At 52.6% G+C, this 15,427-nt stretch overlaps 1 protein-coding gene across 1 annotated transcript in view; it reads left to right on the top strand.

Annotated features, from left to right (window-relative positions):
- SLC38A8 (solute carrier family 38 member 8) overlaps positions 1-15,427 on the top strand; it is a 49,701-nt gene that overhangs the window by 23,083 nt on the left and 11,191 nt on the right. The window contains exons 6-8 of the mRNA XM_070770378.1: positions 5,748-5,889; positions 6,686-6,787; positions 10,187-10,244. Of these exons, the coding sequence (XP_070626479.1) occupies positions 5,748-5,889; positions 6,686-6,787; positions 10,187-10,244 (302 nt within the window). The remainder of the gene's footprint in view (positions 1-5,747; positions 5,890-6,685; positions 6,788-10,186; positions 10,245-15,427) is intronic.

Genomic DNA, 15,427 nt, shown 5'->3' with positions numbered 1-15,427 from the left:
GGGGCTGCCATGTAGAGATGTTCTGATGGTTTTGATTTCTGTGTTCAGAGGCTGCTGAAGGGCTACAGCATTGGGAAGGATCTGAGGTGCTGCCATGTTGAAAATGATTTGACAGGTGGATGTGTTGAGGATTCTGGATGGCTCTTCCTAGGGAAGGAAGTGAGGGACTGCTGCATAGAGTAGTTTCTGAGGAGCTTCTGTGATGGGAAGGATTCTGAGGAACTACCTGTTTGGGAAGAGTTCTGAAGGACTGCTGTGTTGAGAAGGATTCTGAGGAGTTATTCCTCAGAATATTGGGAAGTATTCTGAGGGCCTCTCTGTTGAGAAGAATTTTTAGGGGCTGCTGTGTTTTAGAGGATTCTCAGAAGCTGCTGTGTTGAGAAGATTCTGATGGGCTGATTTGTTGAGAAGGACACTGAGTGGCTGTAGTATTTGGAAGGATTCTGTGGGCTGCCATATTGGGAAGGATCTGAGGAGATGTGGTGTTGAGAAGGATTTCGAGTGGCTGTTCTACTGAGAAGGATCCTGAAGGACTTCCTCATGGGTTGCTTTGTCAGAAGGATTCTGAGGGCCTCAGTATTGAGAAGAATTTTAGGGGCTCCCATGTTGGGAAGAATCTTAGCAGCTGCGGTGGTGAGAATGATTCTGAAAGGCTGCCATGTCAAAAAGATTCTGAGGGCTTTTGTGGTGTGAAGAATCTGATGGGCTGCTGTATTGCGGAGGATTCTGAGGTAGTGTCATGTTGAGTAAGATTTTAGGTGCTCTCTTTTGTAAACGATTCTGAGAGCCTGCTGCAGTGGAAAGGATATGAGTGGCTATTGTGTTGACAATGATTCTGAGGTATGTTGTGTTGGTAAGCCTTCTGAGGTGCTGCTGTGTTGAGGAGGATCTGACTGGATTATGTGTTGAGAATGATCTGAGGGGCTGCTATGTGTTAGGAAGGATTCTTAGGGGCTGCTGTGTTCAGAAGGACTTTGAGGGGCTTCCATGTTAATGAAAGCTGCTGTATTGGGAAAGGATCTGAGGGGTGTTGTATTAAGAAGGATTCTGATGGCCTGCCAAGTTGCAAAATATCCTGAGGGATGTGTGTTGAGCAGCATTCTCAGAAGCTGCTCTGTTGTGGAGGATCTGAGGGGCTGCCGAGTTGAGAAGGATTGTACCTGCCTGTCCTGTTGAGGAGGATTCTGAAGTGCTGCATTATTGAGAAGAATTCTGAGTGGCTGCTGTGTTTAGAAGGATTCTGGGGGCCTCAAAATGTTGAGAAGAATCTTAGAAGCTGCTATCCTTTGGAGGATTCTCAGGGGCTGCTGTGTGGAAAAGGATAGGAGGGCTGCTGTGTTCAGAAGATTTTGAGAGGCTGTCATGTTGAAAATGATATTGAGCGGCTGCCATGTTGAGGATTCTGAGCCGCTACCTTGTTGAGAAGTGTTCTGAGGGCCTCAGTGTTTGGAAGGATTCTGAGGGTGCTGTGTTGAGAATATGAAGGGCTACTGTGTTGAGAATAGTTTGGGGAGACTACTGTGTGGAGAAGGAATTGGCAACCCACCCCAGTGTCTGCCTGAAAAATCCCAAGGACAGAGAAGCCTGGTGGGCTGCCTCCAAAGGGTCGCAAAGAGTCAGACACAACCGAACGACTAAGCACAAGCAGCCTGTGTTGAGGAGGATTTGTGGTGCTGCCATCCTGAAAAGGCTTCTGAGGTGCTGTTGTGTAGGGAAGCATTCTAAGGGGCTACAGTGTTCACATGGATTCTACAGGCCTCAGTGTTGAAAAGAAACTTAGGGGCTGCCGTACTTTAGAGGATTCTCACTGGCTGCCATGTTGAGAAGGATCTGAGGGCTGCTGTGTTCAGAAGGATTCAAAGGTGCTGCCATGTTAAAAATGATTTTGAGGGGCTGCCATGTTGAGAAGGATAGTGAGAGTTTGCAGTGTTTGGAAGCATTCTCTGGGACTGCCATGTTGGCAAGGTTCTGAGGTGCTGTGGTTTAGATGGATCTTGAGGTCTAGTCAAAGCTATGGTTTTTCCAGTGGTCATGTATGGATGTGAGAGTTGGACTGTGAAGAAAGCTGAGCACCAAAGAATTGATGCTTTTGAACTGTGGTGTTGGAGAAGACTCTTTCGAGTCCCTTGGACTGCAAGGAGATCCAACCAATCCATCCTAAATGAGATCAGTCCTGGGTGTTCACTGGAAGGACTGATGCTGAAGCTGAAACTCCAATACTTTGGCCACCTGATGCAAAGAGCTGACTCATTTGAAAAGACCCTGATGCTGGGAAAGATTGAAGGCAGGAGGAGAAGGGGATGACGGAGGATGAGATGGTTGGATGGCATCACCGACACAATGGACATGGGTTTGGGTGGACTCCGGGAGTTGGTGATGGACAGGGAGGCCTGGTGTGCTGCAATTCATGGGGTCACAAAGAGTTGGACATGACTGAGCAACTGAACTGAACTGAGGGCTACCATGTGAGAACAATTATAGAGGCTGTGGTTTTGAGAAGGATCTGGTGGGCTTCTGTGTTCAGAAGGATTCTGAGGTGCTGTAGTGTTGGGAAGGATTCTGAGGGCCTCCATATTGAGAAGAATTTTGGGGGGTGCCGAGTTTTGGAGGATTCTCAGAAGCTGCTGTGTTGAGAAGATTCTGAGTGGTTGTCCTGTTGAGAAGGATCCTGAAGGGCTGCCGTATTGGGAAGGATTCTCAAGGCCTGCTGTGTAAGAAAGATTGTGAGAGCCTCAGTGCTGAGAAGAATATTCAGTTCAGTTCAGTCACTCAGTTGTGTCCAACTCTTTGCGACCCCATGAATTGTAGCACACCAGGCCTCCCTGTCCATCACCAACTCCCGGAGTTCACTCAGACTCATGTCCATCAAGTCAGTGATGCCATCTAGCCATCTCATCCTCTGTCGTCCCCTTCTCCTCCTGCCCCCAATCCCTTGAAGCATCAGAGTATTTTCCAATGAGTTAACTCTTTGCATGAGGTGGCCAAAGTATTGGAGTTTCAGCTTCAGCATCATTCCTTCCAAAGAACACCCAGGACTGATCTCCTTTAGGATGGACTGGTTGGATCTCCTTGCAGTCCAAGGGACTCTCAAGAGTCTTCTCCAACACCACAGTTCAAAAGCATCAATTCTTCGGCACTCAGCTTTCTTCACAGTCCAACTCTCACATCCATACATGACCACTGGAAAAACCATAGCCTTGACTAGATGGACCTTTGTTGGCAAAGTAATGTCTCTGCTTTTGAATATGCTATCTAGGTTGGTCGTAACTTTCCTTCCAAGGAGTAAGCGTCTTTTAATTTCATGGCTGCAGTCACCATCTGCAGTGATTTTGGAGCCCAAAAAAATAAAGTCTGACACTGTTTCCCCATCTATTAGGTGCCACCAGATTAGGAAGAATCTTAGCTGCTGCAGTGTTGGGAATGATTCTGAATGGTGGCCATGTCAAAAGGATTCTGAAGGCTTTTGTGTTGTCAAGAATCTGAGGGGCTGTGGTGTTCAGGAGGATTCTGAGGTAGTGTCATGTTGAGTAAGATTTTGAGGTGCTCCATGTTGACAAAGATTCTGAGGACCTGCTGTGTTGGGAAGCACCTGAGGGCCTTTTGTGTTGAGAATAATTCTGAGGCATGCCATGTTGGTAAGAATTCTGAAGTGCTGGTGTGTTGAGGAGTATCTGTGTGGATTATGAGTTGAGAAGGATCTGAGGGCCTGTTGTGTTGGGAAGGATTCTTAGGGGCTGCTGTGTTTAGATGGATTCTGAGGGGCTGTCATTTTGAGAAGGTTTTAGGGATTGCTGTGTTGAGAATTCTGAGTGGCTGCTGTGTCAGAAGGATTTTGAGGGCTCTTGTGTTGAGAAGTATCTTGGGGGCTGCCACTTTAAGAAGCATCAGAAGAGCTGCATGATGAGACAGATTCTGATGGCCTCTGTTTAAAAGAATCTTAGGGGCTGCTATGTTGAGAAGGATTCGGAGAGGGTTCAGGATTGAAGAGTATTTGAGATAGTGTTGTGTTGAGTACGGTTTGGAGGTGCTCCATGTTGAGAAGGATTGTGGGAGCCTGCTGTTTTGGGAAGGGTCTGAGGGACTGTTTTGCTAAGGATGATTCTGAAGCATGCCATGTTGGTAAGAATTCTGAGATGCTGAGGATGATTCTGAGGGCTGCTATGATGAAAATGATTTTGAAGAGCTGCCGTGTTGAGGAGGATTCTGAATTGCCTTGTTGAGAAAGATATTGAGGGCCTTCAGTGTTTGGAAGGATTCTGAGGGACTGCCATTTTGGGAAGGTTCTGAGGTGTTGTGGCTTAGACGGATCCTCAGGGCTACTGTGTGAGAAGGATTCTAGGGGCTGTTGTGTTGAGAAGGATGTGGGTGGCTTCTGCGTTCAGAAGGATTCTGAAGGGGTGCAGTGTTGAGGCGGATCTGAGGGAGTGTGGAGTTGAGTAAGATTTTGAGGTTGAGAAGGATTCCTAGGATCTGTCGTTTGGGGAAGGTTTCAGGCTCAGGTGGTGGATCCCCTGGAGGGATTATCGCGTTGATGAGGACACAGGCCAAGCCTACTCTGGGCATATCAACTGGTGCGAAGACGCATCACTTTTATGCTTCTTGGGTCGATATGTTGGAATGTCTTTCTGAAGGCAAGACCAGGTTTCTTGGATTGAAGGATCATTGGAGGTCAGGGCTCTTTTACAGAGTCATTGGATTCATCAAGTGAAAATGACCGTAAATAATGGTTCTGTGGACACTGAGGAATGGCCTGGAAAGCGAGGGCTCAGGAAGGAGCTGGGTGGCCTAGTTGGCAGAGGCGGCTCTCCTGGCTTCAGGAATCCATCCATATGGATAAGAAGAGCTTGCACCCCAACCCAGGCCATGTGGGCCTGTTACTCGTGGAGATCTCTGTGCACCTCTGGGTGCGTGCATTCATTCCCTTGGCCTCTCTGGCCACAAGAGCCTACCTTCCTCTGAAGGGGGGGGCCTCTGTACCGTGAGCTCAATGTGGAAATAGTCCATGTGTCTCTCCAGTAGAAACAAACCATCCTGGTCAAGTGGTCATTTCTTTTGATCGCTGTCTTTATTGAGCAAGTGCGGAGAACTAGAAGGGTTCCTTTACAGCAGTACCAGCACCCCGTGTGGGCCAGGATCAGCTCTGGGCACCCCCACCCCGTGCGCTGCGGGGCCGCCTCACCCCCTCTGCTTCCGGCCTCAAGCCACCTTGTGTCTCTCCTGGGCTCTCCCCTCCACCACCTTTCTGGCCCCTTCTATCAGCTCCCAATTCTGTCTTCCTATGACAGACAGAATAAACTGGTCCCAGTTTCTCGGATACCTTTCCCTGAGAGGTTGATGGGGTCTGTGTCCCCCACCAATCAGAGTGGGCTCGGAGATGCTTGACTGGCAGAGGATGGCAGAGGGGCCAGTGCCAGTTCCAGGCCTGGCCTTTAAGAGGACAACACCTCCCTCCTTTGGCTCAGGGCCCCAAGCTGCTAAGGACTAGTCCTTTGGGGGGTCTGCTGGTGAGGAGGTGGGTGTGCTGAGCCCAAGTGTCCCCACCAGGCACCCTGGGTGAGCACAGCCATCGAGGCCCCTCCAGCCCTCAGCCAGGTACCCCCAAGGGCCCGCAGCCTGTTGGTGTGGAGCAGAAGCGGCTAGCTCAGCCCCGCCCTAATTCTCCCCCTCCACTCGGGCCATCTAATAATGGGGTCACCCTAGGGCAGGCTCTCTGGGCTCACTGCCTCTCCTTCCCTTGCTCTCCGCAGTGTGGGACTTCATCCTGCCCAGCACCCCGCCAGTCCCGCAGCCCTGGTACACTGACCAGCGCTTCACCCTGACGCTGCTCTGCGTGCTGGTCATCCTGCCCCTCTCTGCGCCACGGGAGATCGGCTTCCAGAAATACACAAGGTATGGGCTGCAGACCCCTCCTGGGGGCGAGGGCTGGGGCTGGGTCCCCACCTTGGCTGGCGTTTGGGGGTGGTTTCTGTCCGCCTGGGATAGGGGAGCTGCCAGCATGGTTCTTCCCATTGGGAGAAGAGGAAAGAAATGTTAAATTACCAAAGTCATTCGTGGGCATGATAGAAAATACAGATAAACAGAAAAGAAAATTGCCTGTAATAACAGGGCCTCCATTTTGTTACTTAATGATCGCAAGCTTTTTCTGCACCCACACACACATACACAGGCACGGAGACACACACACACACACACGCACACACACACACTTTTCATTTTACAGTCTGAGGCTCCACATATACTTTTGAAAAAATAAAGTCTGGCAAAAATCTTCACACAAGTGTGCCACCGACCTTTCCCTGTCATGTAGAGAAGTGGAGCAGAGAAACAGCGGGTAGGACCTCCGAGCCCCCCGGGCGCCCCCCGCCCTCTCCAGCTGGTCCTTCTGCACGCTGTGTCGTGGCTGCTTAGATGCCGGATCCCAGGGGCTGTGTGGCTGTTGCTGGAGAGATGGGGCACCCGTAGCGCTGACAGCCTTGCAGGTCCCACTGCGTGGCATGAGGGTGTCCCTGCCTGGAACGCCCTTCCTGCTGCCCTATCCTACAGATAACTGGGGCCCAGACAGGAAGAACTTGCCTGAGCCCTTGCCACTGTGGGCCGAGCCGACACCGAGACCCCGCTCTGTGTGGCTCCCCAGGCGCTGCCTCACCACGGCCGCCCCCTGACGCTGCGCTCTCTCGTGTGTTAGCATCCTAGGCACCCTGGCCGCCTGCTACCTGGCCCTGGTCATCGTGGCGCAGTACTACCTCCGGCCCCAAGACCTTGCCCGTGAGCCCCGCCTGGAGTCCAGGTGAGTCTGGGGGATGGCTTCCGTGGGCTTCTGCGAGGGGCGAGGGCCAATTCCCTGCACCCCCCTCCCAACCCCCCATGGTTTGCACAGAGCCCTGGCTCTTCTCCTGAAGTTCTTCAAGTCTCTGATGCTGTCGGATCAGATCAGATCAGTCACTCAGTTGTGTCCGACTCTTTGCAACCCCATGAATCGCAGCACACCAGGCCTCCCTGTCCATCACCAATTCCCAGAGTTCACCCAAACTCATGTCCATCGAGTCGGTGATGCCATCCAGCCATCCTCTGTCGTCCCCTTCTCCTCTTGCCCTCAGTCCCTCCCAGCATCAGAGTCTTTTCCAATGAGTCAACTCTTCACATGAGGTGGCCAAAGTACTGGAGTTTCAGCTTTAGCATCATTCCTTCCAAAGAAATCCCAGGGCTGATGCTGTAGAGCTCAGCAAAAGCTCTTTTCCTTGTTCAAAACCACTCAGCTGCCACTAGTGAGGACAGGGTGAGGGGCATGGAAGCACCACATGCCCGCCAGCCGGTGCTCCTGGGCGGTTGCAGACGTGCCCCACAGTGTGGAAGAAACAGGACCAGCCAGCAAGACGCTGAGGCCAGTGAGGCGCGAGAGACCTGAGCGACACCAGAAGTGAGGACTCCTGTAGGGATTCGGAGCTGCAGGGAGGACTTCCATTTCGCATGGAAGCCATTTCAGGGTTTTGATCACAGCAGGGCCTTGAAATCAAATCTGGTGGCAGGCCAGCTCCAGGGGCCTGTGGCCTGTGACGTCACCCAGGTCCCAGGCTCAGAAGGGCCCACCCTTGGTTTAACACCCTGCTGTCACCATCCTGAGATTCTTCACGGCTGCTGAACAAGGGCCGGCGTGTTCATTTTGCACGTGGTCCCACAAATTGTGTGGGCCCTCCTGGAGGACAGATCAGAGGTGGAACAGGAGAGAGAGGAGAGTCCAGGTTGATTCTGAGCTTAGAGCAGGGGGACCGAGGGCCATGCTGTTTCCTGGACTGTGTGGGACGGGGAGGAGCAGCTGGCTGGGGGAGGGTTTTGGTGGGGACATGTTAGGTGGGAAAGGCTTTGAGACACTAAAGACGTCAGGGAGCTGTCAGACTGGCGTTCAGAGAGGCCATGGCTGGAAGTAGAAATGTCAGCCCAGAGGTGGCATGCAAGGGCTGTGTGAAAATTGTCACAGCCAGTGGTCCTCCACCGGTCCTGGGGGCCCAGGAGAGGAATGGAGAGTCGGGAGCACTGTTAGCCTCCTGGAGCTGCTTGTTCTACCACAAACTGGGAGGCTGAAAGCAGCAGAAATCCCTCCCCTTGGTGCTGGAAGCTAGAAACCGAGTATGAGGGTGTCAGTCGGGCTGTGCTCCCTCAGGAGGCTCCGGGAGGGGCCTTCCTGCCCCTCAGGGTCCTGAGCTGCCAGCGCTCTTTGGCGCTCCTTGGCCTGCAGGCGCTTCACTCCAGCTTCAGCGCCACCCTCACACGGCTCTCCCTGGGTATGTGTTTTCTCTTCCCTTAAGGGCACCAATTGTTGGATCAACTCCCAGCCTGCTCCAGTACGACCTCGTCTTAATTTAACCAATTATGTCTACAAGGACTCTTTTTCCAAATAAAATTTCTTTCTGAGATTCCCACTGGATATAAATTTGGAGGGGGGATGGTCACTATAAACCCAGGACAGATGATGACAGAATGGGTCTATCTATCACCCAGATGATGACCTCTGAGTCTCAGAGGTCAGTGAGCAAAATTTCAAGAATTTTAGGGTGTTCACCACCGAATGCTGCTCCTAGGTCACGTGGGACTGAGCCCTGGTGCTGGATTTGGCCACAGAGGCCAGTCTTTTTTTTTTTTTTTTTTTCAGAGGCCAGTCTTGATGTGGCTGAGACTCGTCAGGGCAGGAGGTGGGGATGAGGCCCAGGTGGATTGGGGTCAGGAGAGAGGTCTTCCGAGGAGGGGAGGAGAGGAATGGGCAGGAGGCGGGGCTCAGTGGCCCCCACACACCCATACACTGATGGGATAATCCAACAGAGCAGGAAAGGCCCGGATCCACTGCTGACCTGCGGCCTTGAGTCCAGGGGAGGGTCTCGTGCCCTGGAGGTCCATCCTCCAGGGCTGGAGCTTGGACGGCATCTACCACAGGAACAGGAGGGGACAGTGCACGTGGCCCAGAGGATGCAGGCAGGCAGATGGAGCAGCAGAAGCGTGGGCTCTGAGAAGCCGGCCGTCTGCTGACAGTGCTGTCTTGAGGAAGGTCTGAGAAGGCGGGGCTTGGCTGGGGGGCTCCCTGGGCTGCATCCAGAGTTAAGAGTCAGCCGGAAACACAGCACAGAAGGGAGATGCCACTGGGCGAGCCCCCTGCGGCTGCTGTAACAAGTTACTGCCAAACACAGTGGCTCAAAACTATACAAGCTTATTATCTTCTGATGTCAAAAGTCCAGAATGAGTCTCGCTGTGCTGAATTCAAAGGGTCAGCAGTGCTGTGTTCTTTCGGGAGGTCTAGACAAGAATCCGTCTCCTGGCCTTTCCCGGTTCCTAGGGGTGCCCACGTTCCTTGGCTTGTGGCCCCTCCACAGTCTTCACAGCCAGCAAGGTTCCGTCTCTCTGATCTTGCTTCTGCAGTCACAGCTCCCTCTGACCACAGCTGGGGAAGGTTCTCTGATGGCAAGGATCCTTATGATATATGGGGCCTAGATAATCCGGGGTCATCTCCCATCTCAGAGTCCTGACCTTCATCACACCTGCAGAGTCCCTTGTAGGATATAAGGTCACAAACTCCCAGCTTCCCAGGATTAGGATGGGGACATCTTTGGGGGCCATTATTCTAGCACAGCCAGGAAACTCTGGTTGTATAGTGGGTGCTATTTATGCCCCCCCAACTGTGTGTCCCCAAATCTGCTGGAGGCCAGAACCTGGAGCTGCTCGAAAAGAAAGCTGGAGGGCCACCATTCGGGGGCCACTGCGAGGGTTTGACCTTAAGAGTCTGCCCTGTGCACCCGTCAGTTCTCTTAGGCCGCTTAGACGGAGGTCAAACCGTCCTTGTCCTCTTGGGGTCTGTTTGGATTCTGCCTGTGCCCTGCCCCCGCACCCCCAGCCCCCAACCTCACTGGGGACAGGCAGCCTCCAAGGAAGCTGGGAGTTCCTCCTAGCCATGTCCTGCCCACATTCTGCCTGCATGGAGACTGTCAAGTTGTCAAACGTCAGCACAGATGTACTTAAAAGTGCAGCACTTTACATGCGGCTTCTGCCACCCCTCAACCCCGGAGTGGACGTGGTTATTAAAATCTACCTTAGAGTTACACTTCGTTACAGCTTGCTTGTATTATTTAAAACTCGTCTTCAAGTTGAAGGTTGTTTTGAGTTTAACTTTTTGTAACAAACACCTGTTTTCATCTCTTTACAGTCCCTCCTCCTGGACCTCTGTATTTAGTGTCTTCCCCACCATCTGTTTTGGATTTCAGGTAACCTTGGCATCTGTGTTGAGGAGGGTGGCATTTGCAGGCTGTGGTGACTGCCTGTTCCCTTGGGGGCAAGTTGCCTCCCTGTTGGGCGTGGGGAGGGAGGTTTGTGAACGTGTTTTGGGATGAACCAGTCTGTCTCTAGGGGACCGTGCATATGGGTTGGCGTCTGGGCTCAGCAAGCTCTGAATTTCAGTTGAACTTTGGAACTGGCTCCATTGACCAGCACCAGCAGCAGCCCATTTGTTGGGTCTGAGGTTGAGTGTGGGGGTCCAGGACCTGTGCCCTCCTTTGAAAGTCCTGGTGGCGGTGTCGCCCTGCCTGGGGGCCGGGAGCCGCGTTCCTGCAGGTGGATTCTGCTGCAGGGGCTGGAGGCTTGCAGGCTAGAAGGGCAGGAAGGTGTGCGGGGCGGCTGCTGGGCAGGATATATAGAATTTGACAGAATGTCGTGGAGTAAGAGCTTCTGTGTGTGGAATCTAGTTGGGGGTGCTTACAATGTAGCTCTCGGTGGGGCAGATTCAAAGATGCCCTCTGCTAGGCGCTGAGGCCTAAGAGGAGTCTTGAGGAATGTGTGGGAGGCGGCAGGTGCAGGGAGATGCTTCCGCTGGAGATCCACGGAGGGGAGGGGTCCCAGGCTGGAGAGCTGCTAAGGTCTGGGTGATGTGGGTGCTTGGTGAGGGGCTGGAGATGGCTGTAGTGGGGGTCGAGCTCTGCTCCCTGCCTTCTGGTCTCTCTTGGGGTTCTCCAGTCTCCCCGCAGGTGGCAGCTGACCCCCTTTTTCCATTGCTTATTTTGGAAAGATTTGCCTCTCTCCTAAAGACAACCACCTACCCGCCACACTGACAACAAAACCGCCCCATGTAGAAGCATGTTCTCAAGGCAGAGGGGCTCAAGACTGATGGTGTCTCAGCTTCCTAGCCCCAGTGTCTTCTCCACTTACCCATCCGTCAGCTCCTCTTTCTGTTCTTCATCTTGTGTCTTCTCTGAGAACCATTTCTTGGGGGGAAGAAAAATCCTGAAACATTTCCATTTCTCTTTTTTATAAATGAGTTGCTGTATCACTCCTGAGACTTAGCAAGCCGCTTACAGGATTTCTCACGTTTCGTCCCACACACCCAATATTTTGAAAGATGTAAAGCGATGATTTTGCTGTCAACTGTCTGGATGGAGTTTAACCAGCCCTCTCTTGGCTGCCCGAGCACCATATGGTATAGCAGGCTCGCGCCAGCGGAGGGGAAGGGGGGCCGCTTTCCAGATGCTTGGAGGGGGTGCCCCCCTCACCTTTGCCTCGGCTCCCTCATCTGATTCTCCTAGCAACGGAGGCCTAGGCTGCAGTTTCCAGGGACACGGGATGCAGAGATGGGGAGTTAGGAGAAAGATGTGGATGCGGGGTGGGGGTGGGGCTGAGGACTAGTTGCTGAGGCCAGGGAAGGGGCTGCTAGGATCCAGCTTGTGGAGTCAGGGATCTGGGGGTGGGGGGACTAGATGTAGGGGAAGGTGGAAGGGAGGAGGGTGAGGGGGAGGGTGAGGGGTAGGGCAGGGCTGTGCAGGGAAGTGGGGAGTCCCTGCTTCAGTTCAACCACACCCTTCCCCACACACTTAGCAATGGGGAGCCCCCTCCCGCCTGTGCAGAATCAGAGGGGCTTGTGGGGAGCAGGGGTTGGGGTGAGGCTTTGCTCCCAGCCACCCTGGCCACGTGTAATACTTCTCCTTTGTTTTGTTTTAACTGAAGCGTGATTGATTTACGGTATCATGTTAGTTTCAGGTGTACAGCACTGTGATTCTGGTAACTGAATATATGTGTATGTATGTTCTTTTTCAGATTCTCTTCCTTTATAGGTTACAAAATATTGAGTAGAGTTGTCTGTGCTATGAGTAGATCCTTGTGGGTTATCTGTTTTATATATCAGTCAGTCAGTCCAGTCACTCAGTCGTGTCCTACTCTGTGCGACCCCATGAATCGCAGCACACCAGGCCTCCCTGTCCATCACCAACTCCCGGAGTTCACTCAGACTCACGTCCATCGAGTCAGTGATGCCATCCAGCCATCTCATCCTCTGTCGTCCCCTTCTCCTCCTGCCCCCAATCCCTCCCAGCATCAGAGTCTTTTCCAATGAGTCAACTCTTCGCATGAGGTGGCCAAAGGACTGGAGTTTCAGCTTTAGCATCATTCCTTCCAAAGAAATCCCAGGGCGGATCTCCTTTAGAATGGACTGGTTGGATCTCCTTGCAGTTTTATATATAGTAGTGTGTATATGTTAGTCCCAAAGTCCTAATTTATCCCCCCACCCCCCTTTCCCCTTTGGTAACTGTAAGTTTGCTTTCTATGTTTGTGAGTCTGTTTCTGTTTTGGAAATAAGTTCATTTGTATCTGTTTATTTTTTAAAGATTCCACATATAAGTGATATCATATTCCTCTTTCTTAGTTTGATAATCTCTAGGTTCATATATGTTGTTGCAAATGGTGGTGTTTCATTCCTTTTTATGGCTGAATAATATTCCGTTGCATGTCCGTAACCACGCCTTTCTCCACTCCTCTGTCGCTGGACACTTAGGCTGCTTCCATTCTTGGCTGTTGTGAACAGTGCTGCAGTGAACGTTGGGGTGTGTATCTTCTCAGGTCCTGTTCCTCCAGATATGTGCCCAGGACTGGAATTTCTGGATCACTTGGGGTGTGTATCTTCGCAAGTCCCGTTCCTCCAGATATGTGCCCAGGAGTGGAATTTCTGGATCACTTGGGGTGTGTATCTTCGCAAGTCCCATTCCTCCAGATATGTGCCCAGGAGTGGAATTTCTGGATCACATGGTAGCTCTGTTCTTAGTTTTTTTAAGGAACCCCCATACTGGTCTCCATAGTGGTTGTGCCAACTTACATTCGCACCAGCAGCGCAGGGGGCTCCCTCGTCTCCACACCCTCTCCAGCGTTTGTTATTTGTAGGCTTTGAGGACGGCCGTTCTGACTGGAGTGAGGTGGTGTACCTCCCTGTAGTTTTGATCCGCATTTGTCCGATAGTTACCATTGTTGAGCATCGTTTAGTGTGCCTGTTGGCCATCTGTATGGCTTCTTTTCTCTTGTTTCTTTTCTCTTTGTTTCTCAAAGCTCAACAGCTTTGAGATATGACTTATGTGGGGTGCAACTCACCCCTAGTTCTTTGGTATGTTCACAGAGTTTTGCAGCCATCACCACAGCCAATTTCAGAACATTCCTCACCACCCCCCAAAGAAACTTTTACCTGTTAGCCATCACTCCCCATCCCCAGCTCGTCCCCCGCCCAGTCCCTGGCAGCCAGAATCTTTCTTACCGTCTCTGGATGTACCTCTTCTGGACGCTGCCTGTAAGTGGAATCATATAGTAGCTAGTCCTCTGTGGCTGGCTTCTTCCACTCTGCATGGTGATTTCGAGGTGATTTCTGTGTGCTGTGTGCGTCGGGACCGCATCCCTTTTCACGGTTGAGCGATGCTCCGCTGTCTGCCGAGTCCATGGCTTGCGTTTCCATCTCTCAGCCAGGGGACGTCTGGGCTGTTTCCACCTGTTACCCACCACGTGCTCCTCTGCCCCGCACCCCACCACTTCGTGACTGGTCAGCCTGCTCTTGGTCACACGCTGTTCTAGATGCTGTCCCAGCAGGGCAGCCCTGCCCTCAGAAGCTTTATTCCCTCAAATAAGACCAAGAGGCACATGACCCAGGAGTCGTGGGACCCACAGGGAGGAGGGCAGGGCTCCATCCGGCCACCACCAACCATCTTTTCCCCACGCCTGGGTTCCCGAGTGCGGGAGGCAGGACATTGATGCCTGCTGGTCGAGGGTCCTTTTGTATTTGGGGGGAATTTAAGTGCCCACTGCCTGGCTGAGCCGGCCTGCAGTGGGCTTCCATGAGGCCAGGGAGGTCCCTGAGGCTCGCCTGTTGTAGAAGGTGTGGGGGGCTTGCCCTGGGCTGCACGCCGCCTCTGCAGCTGGAATCGGGAGTCCCGCGGCCGAGGTGCCCCAGCCACTCCCAGTGTGTGCTCCATGAGGGTAGGGGCTGTGGGCCTGGTTGAGGAGCTACCCCAGACTCACACCGAGGGGACCAGTGAGGGCCTGAGTGTGAGGAGCTGGACTGGGCGCTGGGAGGCCTCACGGCTACAGGTGGAGCAGAGGGATGGATGATTGAGTAATCCCAGGAGGGCCCTCAACTGGGGGCCAGACTCCACACTGGGGATGAGTGAGGTGAGTGTGTCTGCTACCACACACCCAACAGACACTGAGCCAACAAGCCCGGCTGTGCTCACGTGGGGCCAGCAGGGGAGGGCTTTCCTGAAGGGTGAGTGGGAGCTGGCTGGACCGGGGGCTGCCCCTGGCGGAGCACACAGCACAGGCACAGGCCCTGAGGCAGTGGAGAGGGGCAGCTGTGGGCTGAGCCCGGTGGGCGAAGGGAGTCTTGAGCGTGGTGAGTGGCAGGCATAGATGGTCATCGTGCTAGTTTTGATCAGAAGGGAGTAAGTGAATGTGACGGTGGGAACCCTGTCCGGGGAGCCTGGGAAGTTCCCCGAACCCACAGGGCACATCCAGAAACAGCAGCTCCTCCCTGGCTGCCCAGGACCTGCCCCAAGAACATCACATCATAGGTGGGCTCTCGACAGTGGTATATGTACTTTAGATTTTTTAAAATGTGATATAGTAATCAGTTCAGTCGCTCAGTCACGTCCGACTCTTTGCGACCCCATGAATTGCAGCTCGCCAGGCCTCTCTGTCCATCACCAACTCCCAGAGTTCACTCAGACGCACGTCCATCGAGTCGGTGATGCCATCCAGCCATCTCATCCTCTGTCGTCCCCTTCTCCTCCTGCCCCCAATCCCTCCTAGCATCAGAGTCTTTTCCAATGAGTCAACTCTTCACATGAGGTGGCCAAAGTATTGGAGTTTCAGCTTTAGCATCATTCCTTCCAAAGAACACCCAGGTCTGATCTCCTTTAGAATGGACTGGTTGGATCTCCTTGCAGTCCAAGGGACTCTCAAGAGTCTTCTCCAACATCACAGTTCAAAACATCAATTCTTTGGTGCTCAGTTTTCTTCACAGTCCAACTCTCACATCCATACATGACTACTGGAAAAACCATAGCCTTGACTAGACAGACCTTTGTTGGCAAAGTAATGTCTCTGCTTTTGAATATGCTATCTAGGTTGGTCATAACTTTCCTTCCAAGGA

This window comes from Bos indicus, chromosome 18 (genome assembly GCF_029378745.1).
Source record: "Bos indicus isolate NIAB-ARS_2022 breed Sahiwal x Tharparkar chromosome 18, NIAB-ARS_B.indTharparkar_mat_pri_1.0, whole genome shotgun sequence".
In the NCBI taxonomy this organism is placed as follows: domain Eukaryota; kingdom Metazoa; phylum Chordata; class Mammalia; order Artiodactyla; family Bovidae; genus Bos; species Bos indicus.
Note: the sequence above shows the minus strand (reverse complement) of the source record. Positions and strands in the feature narration are given on the sequence as shown.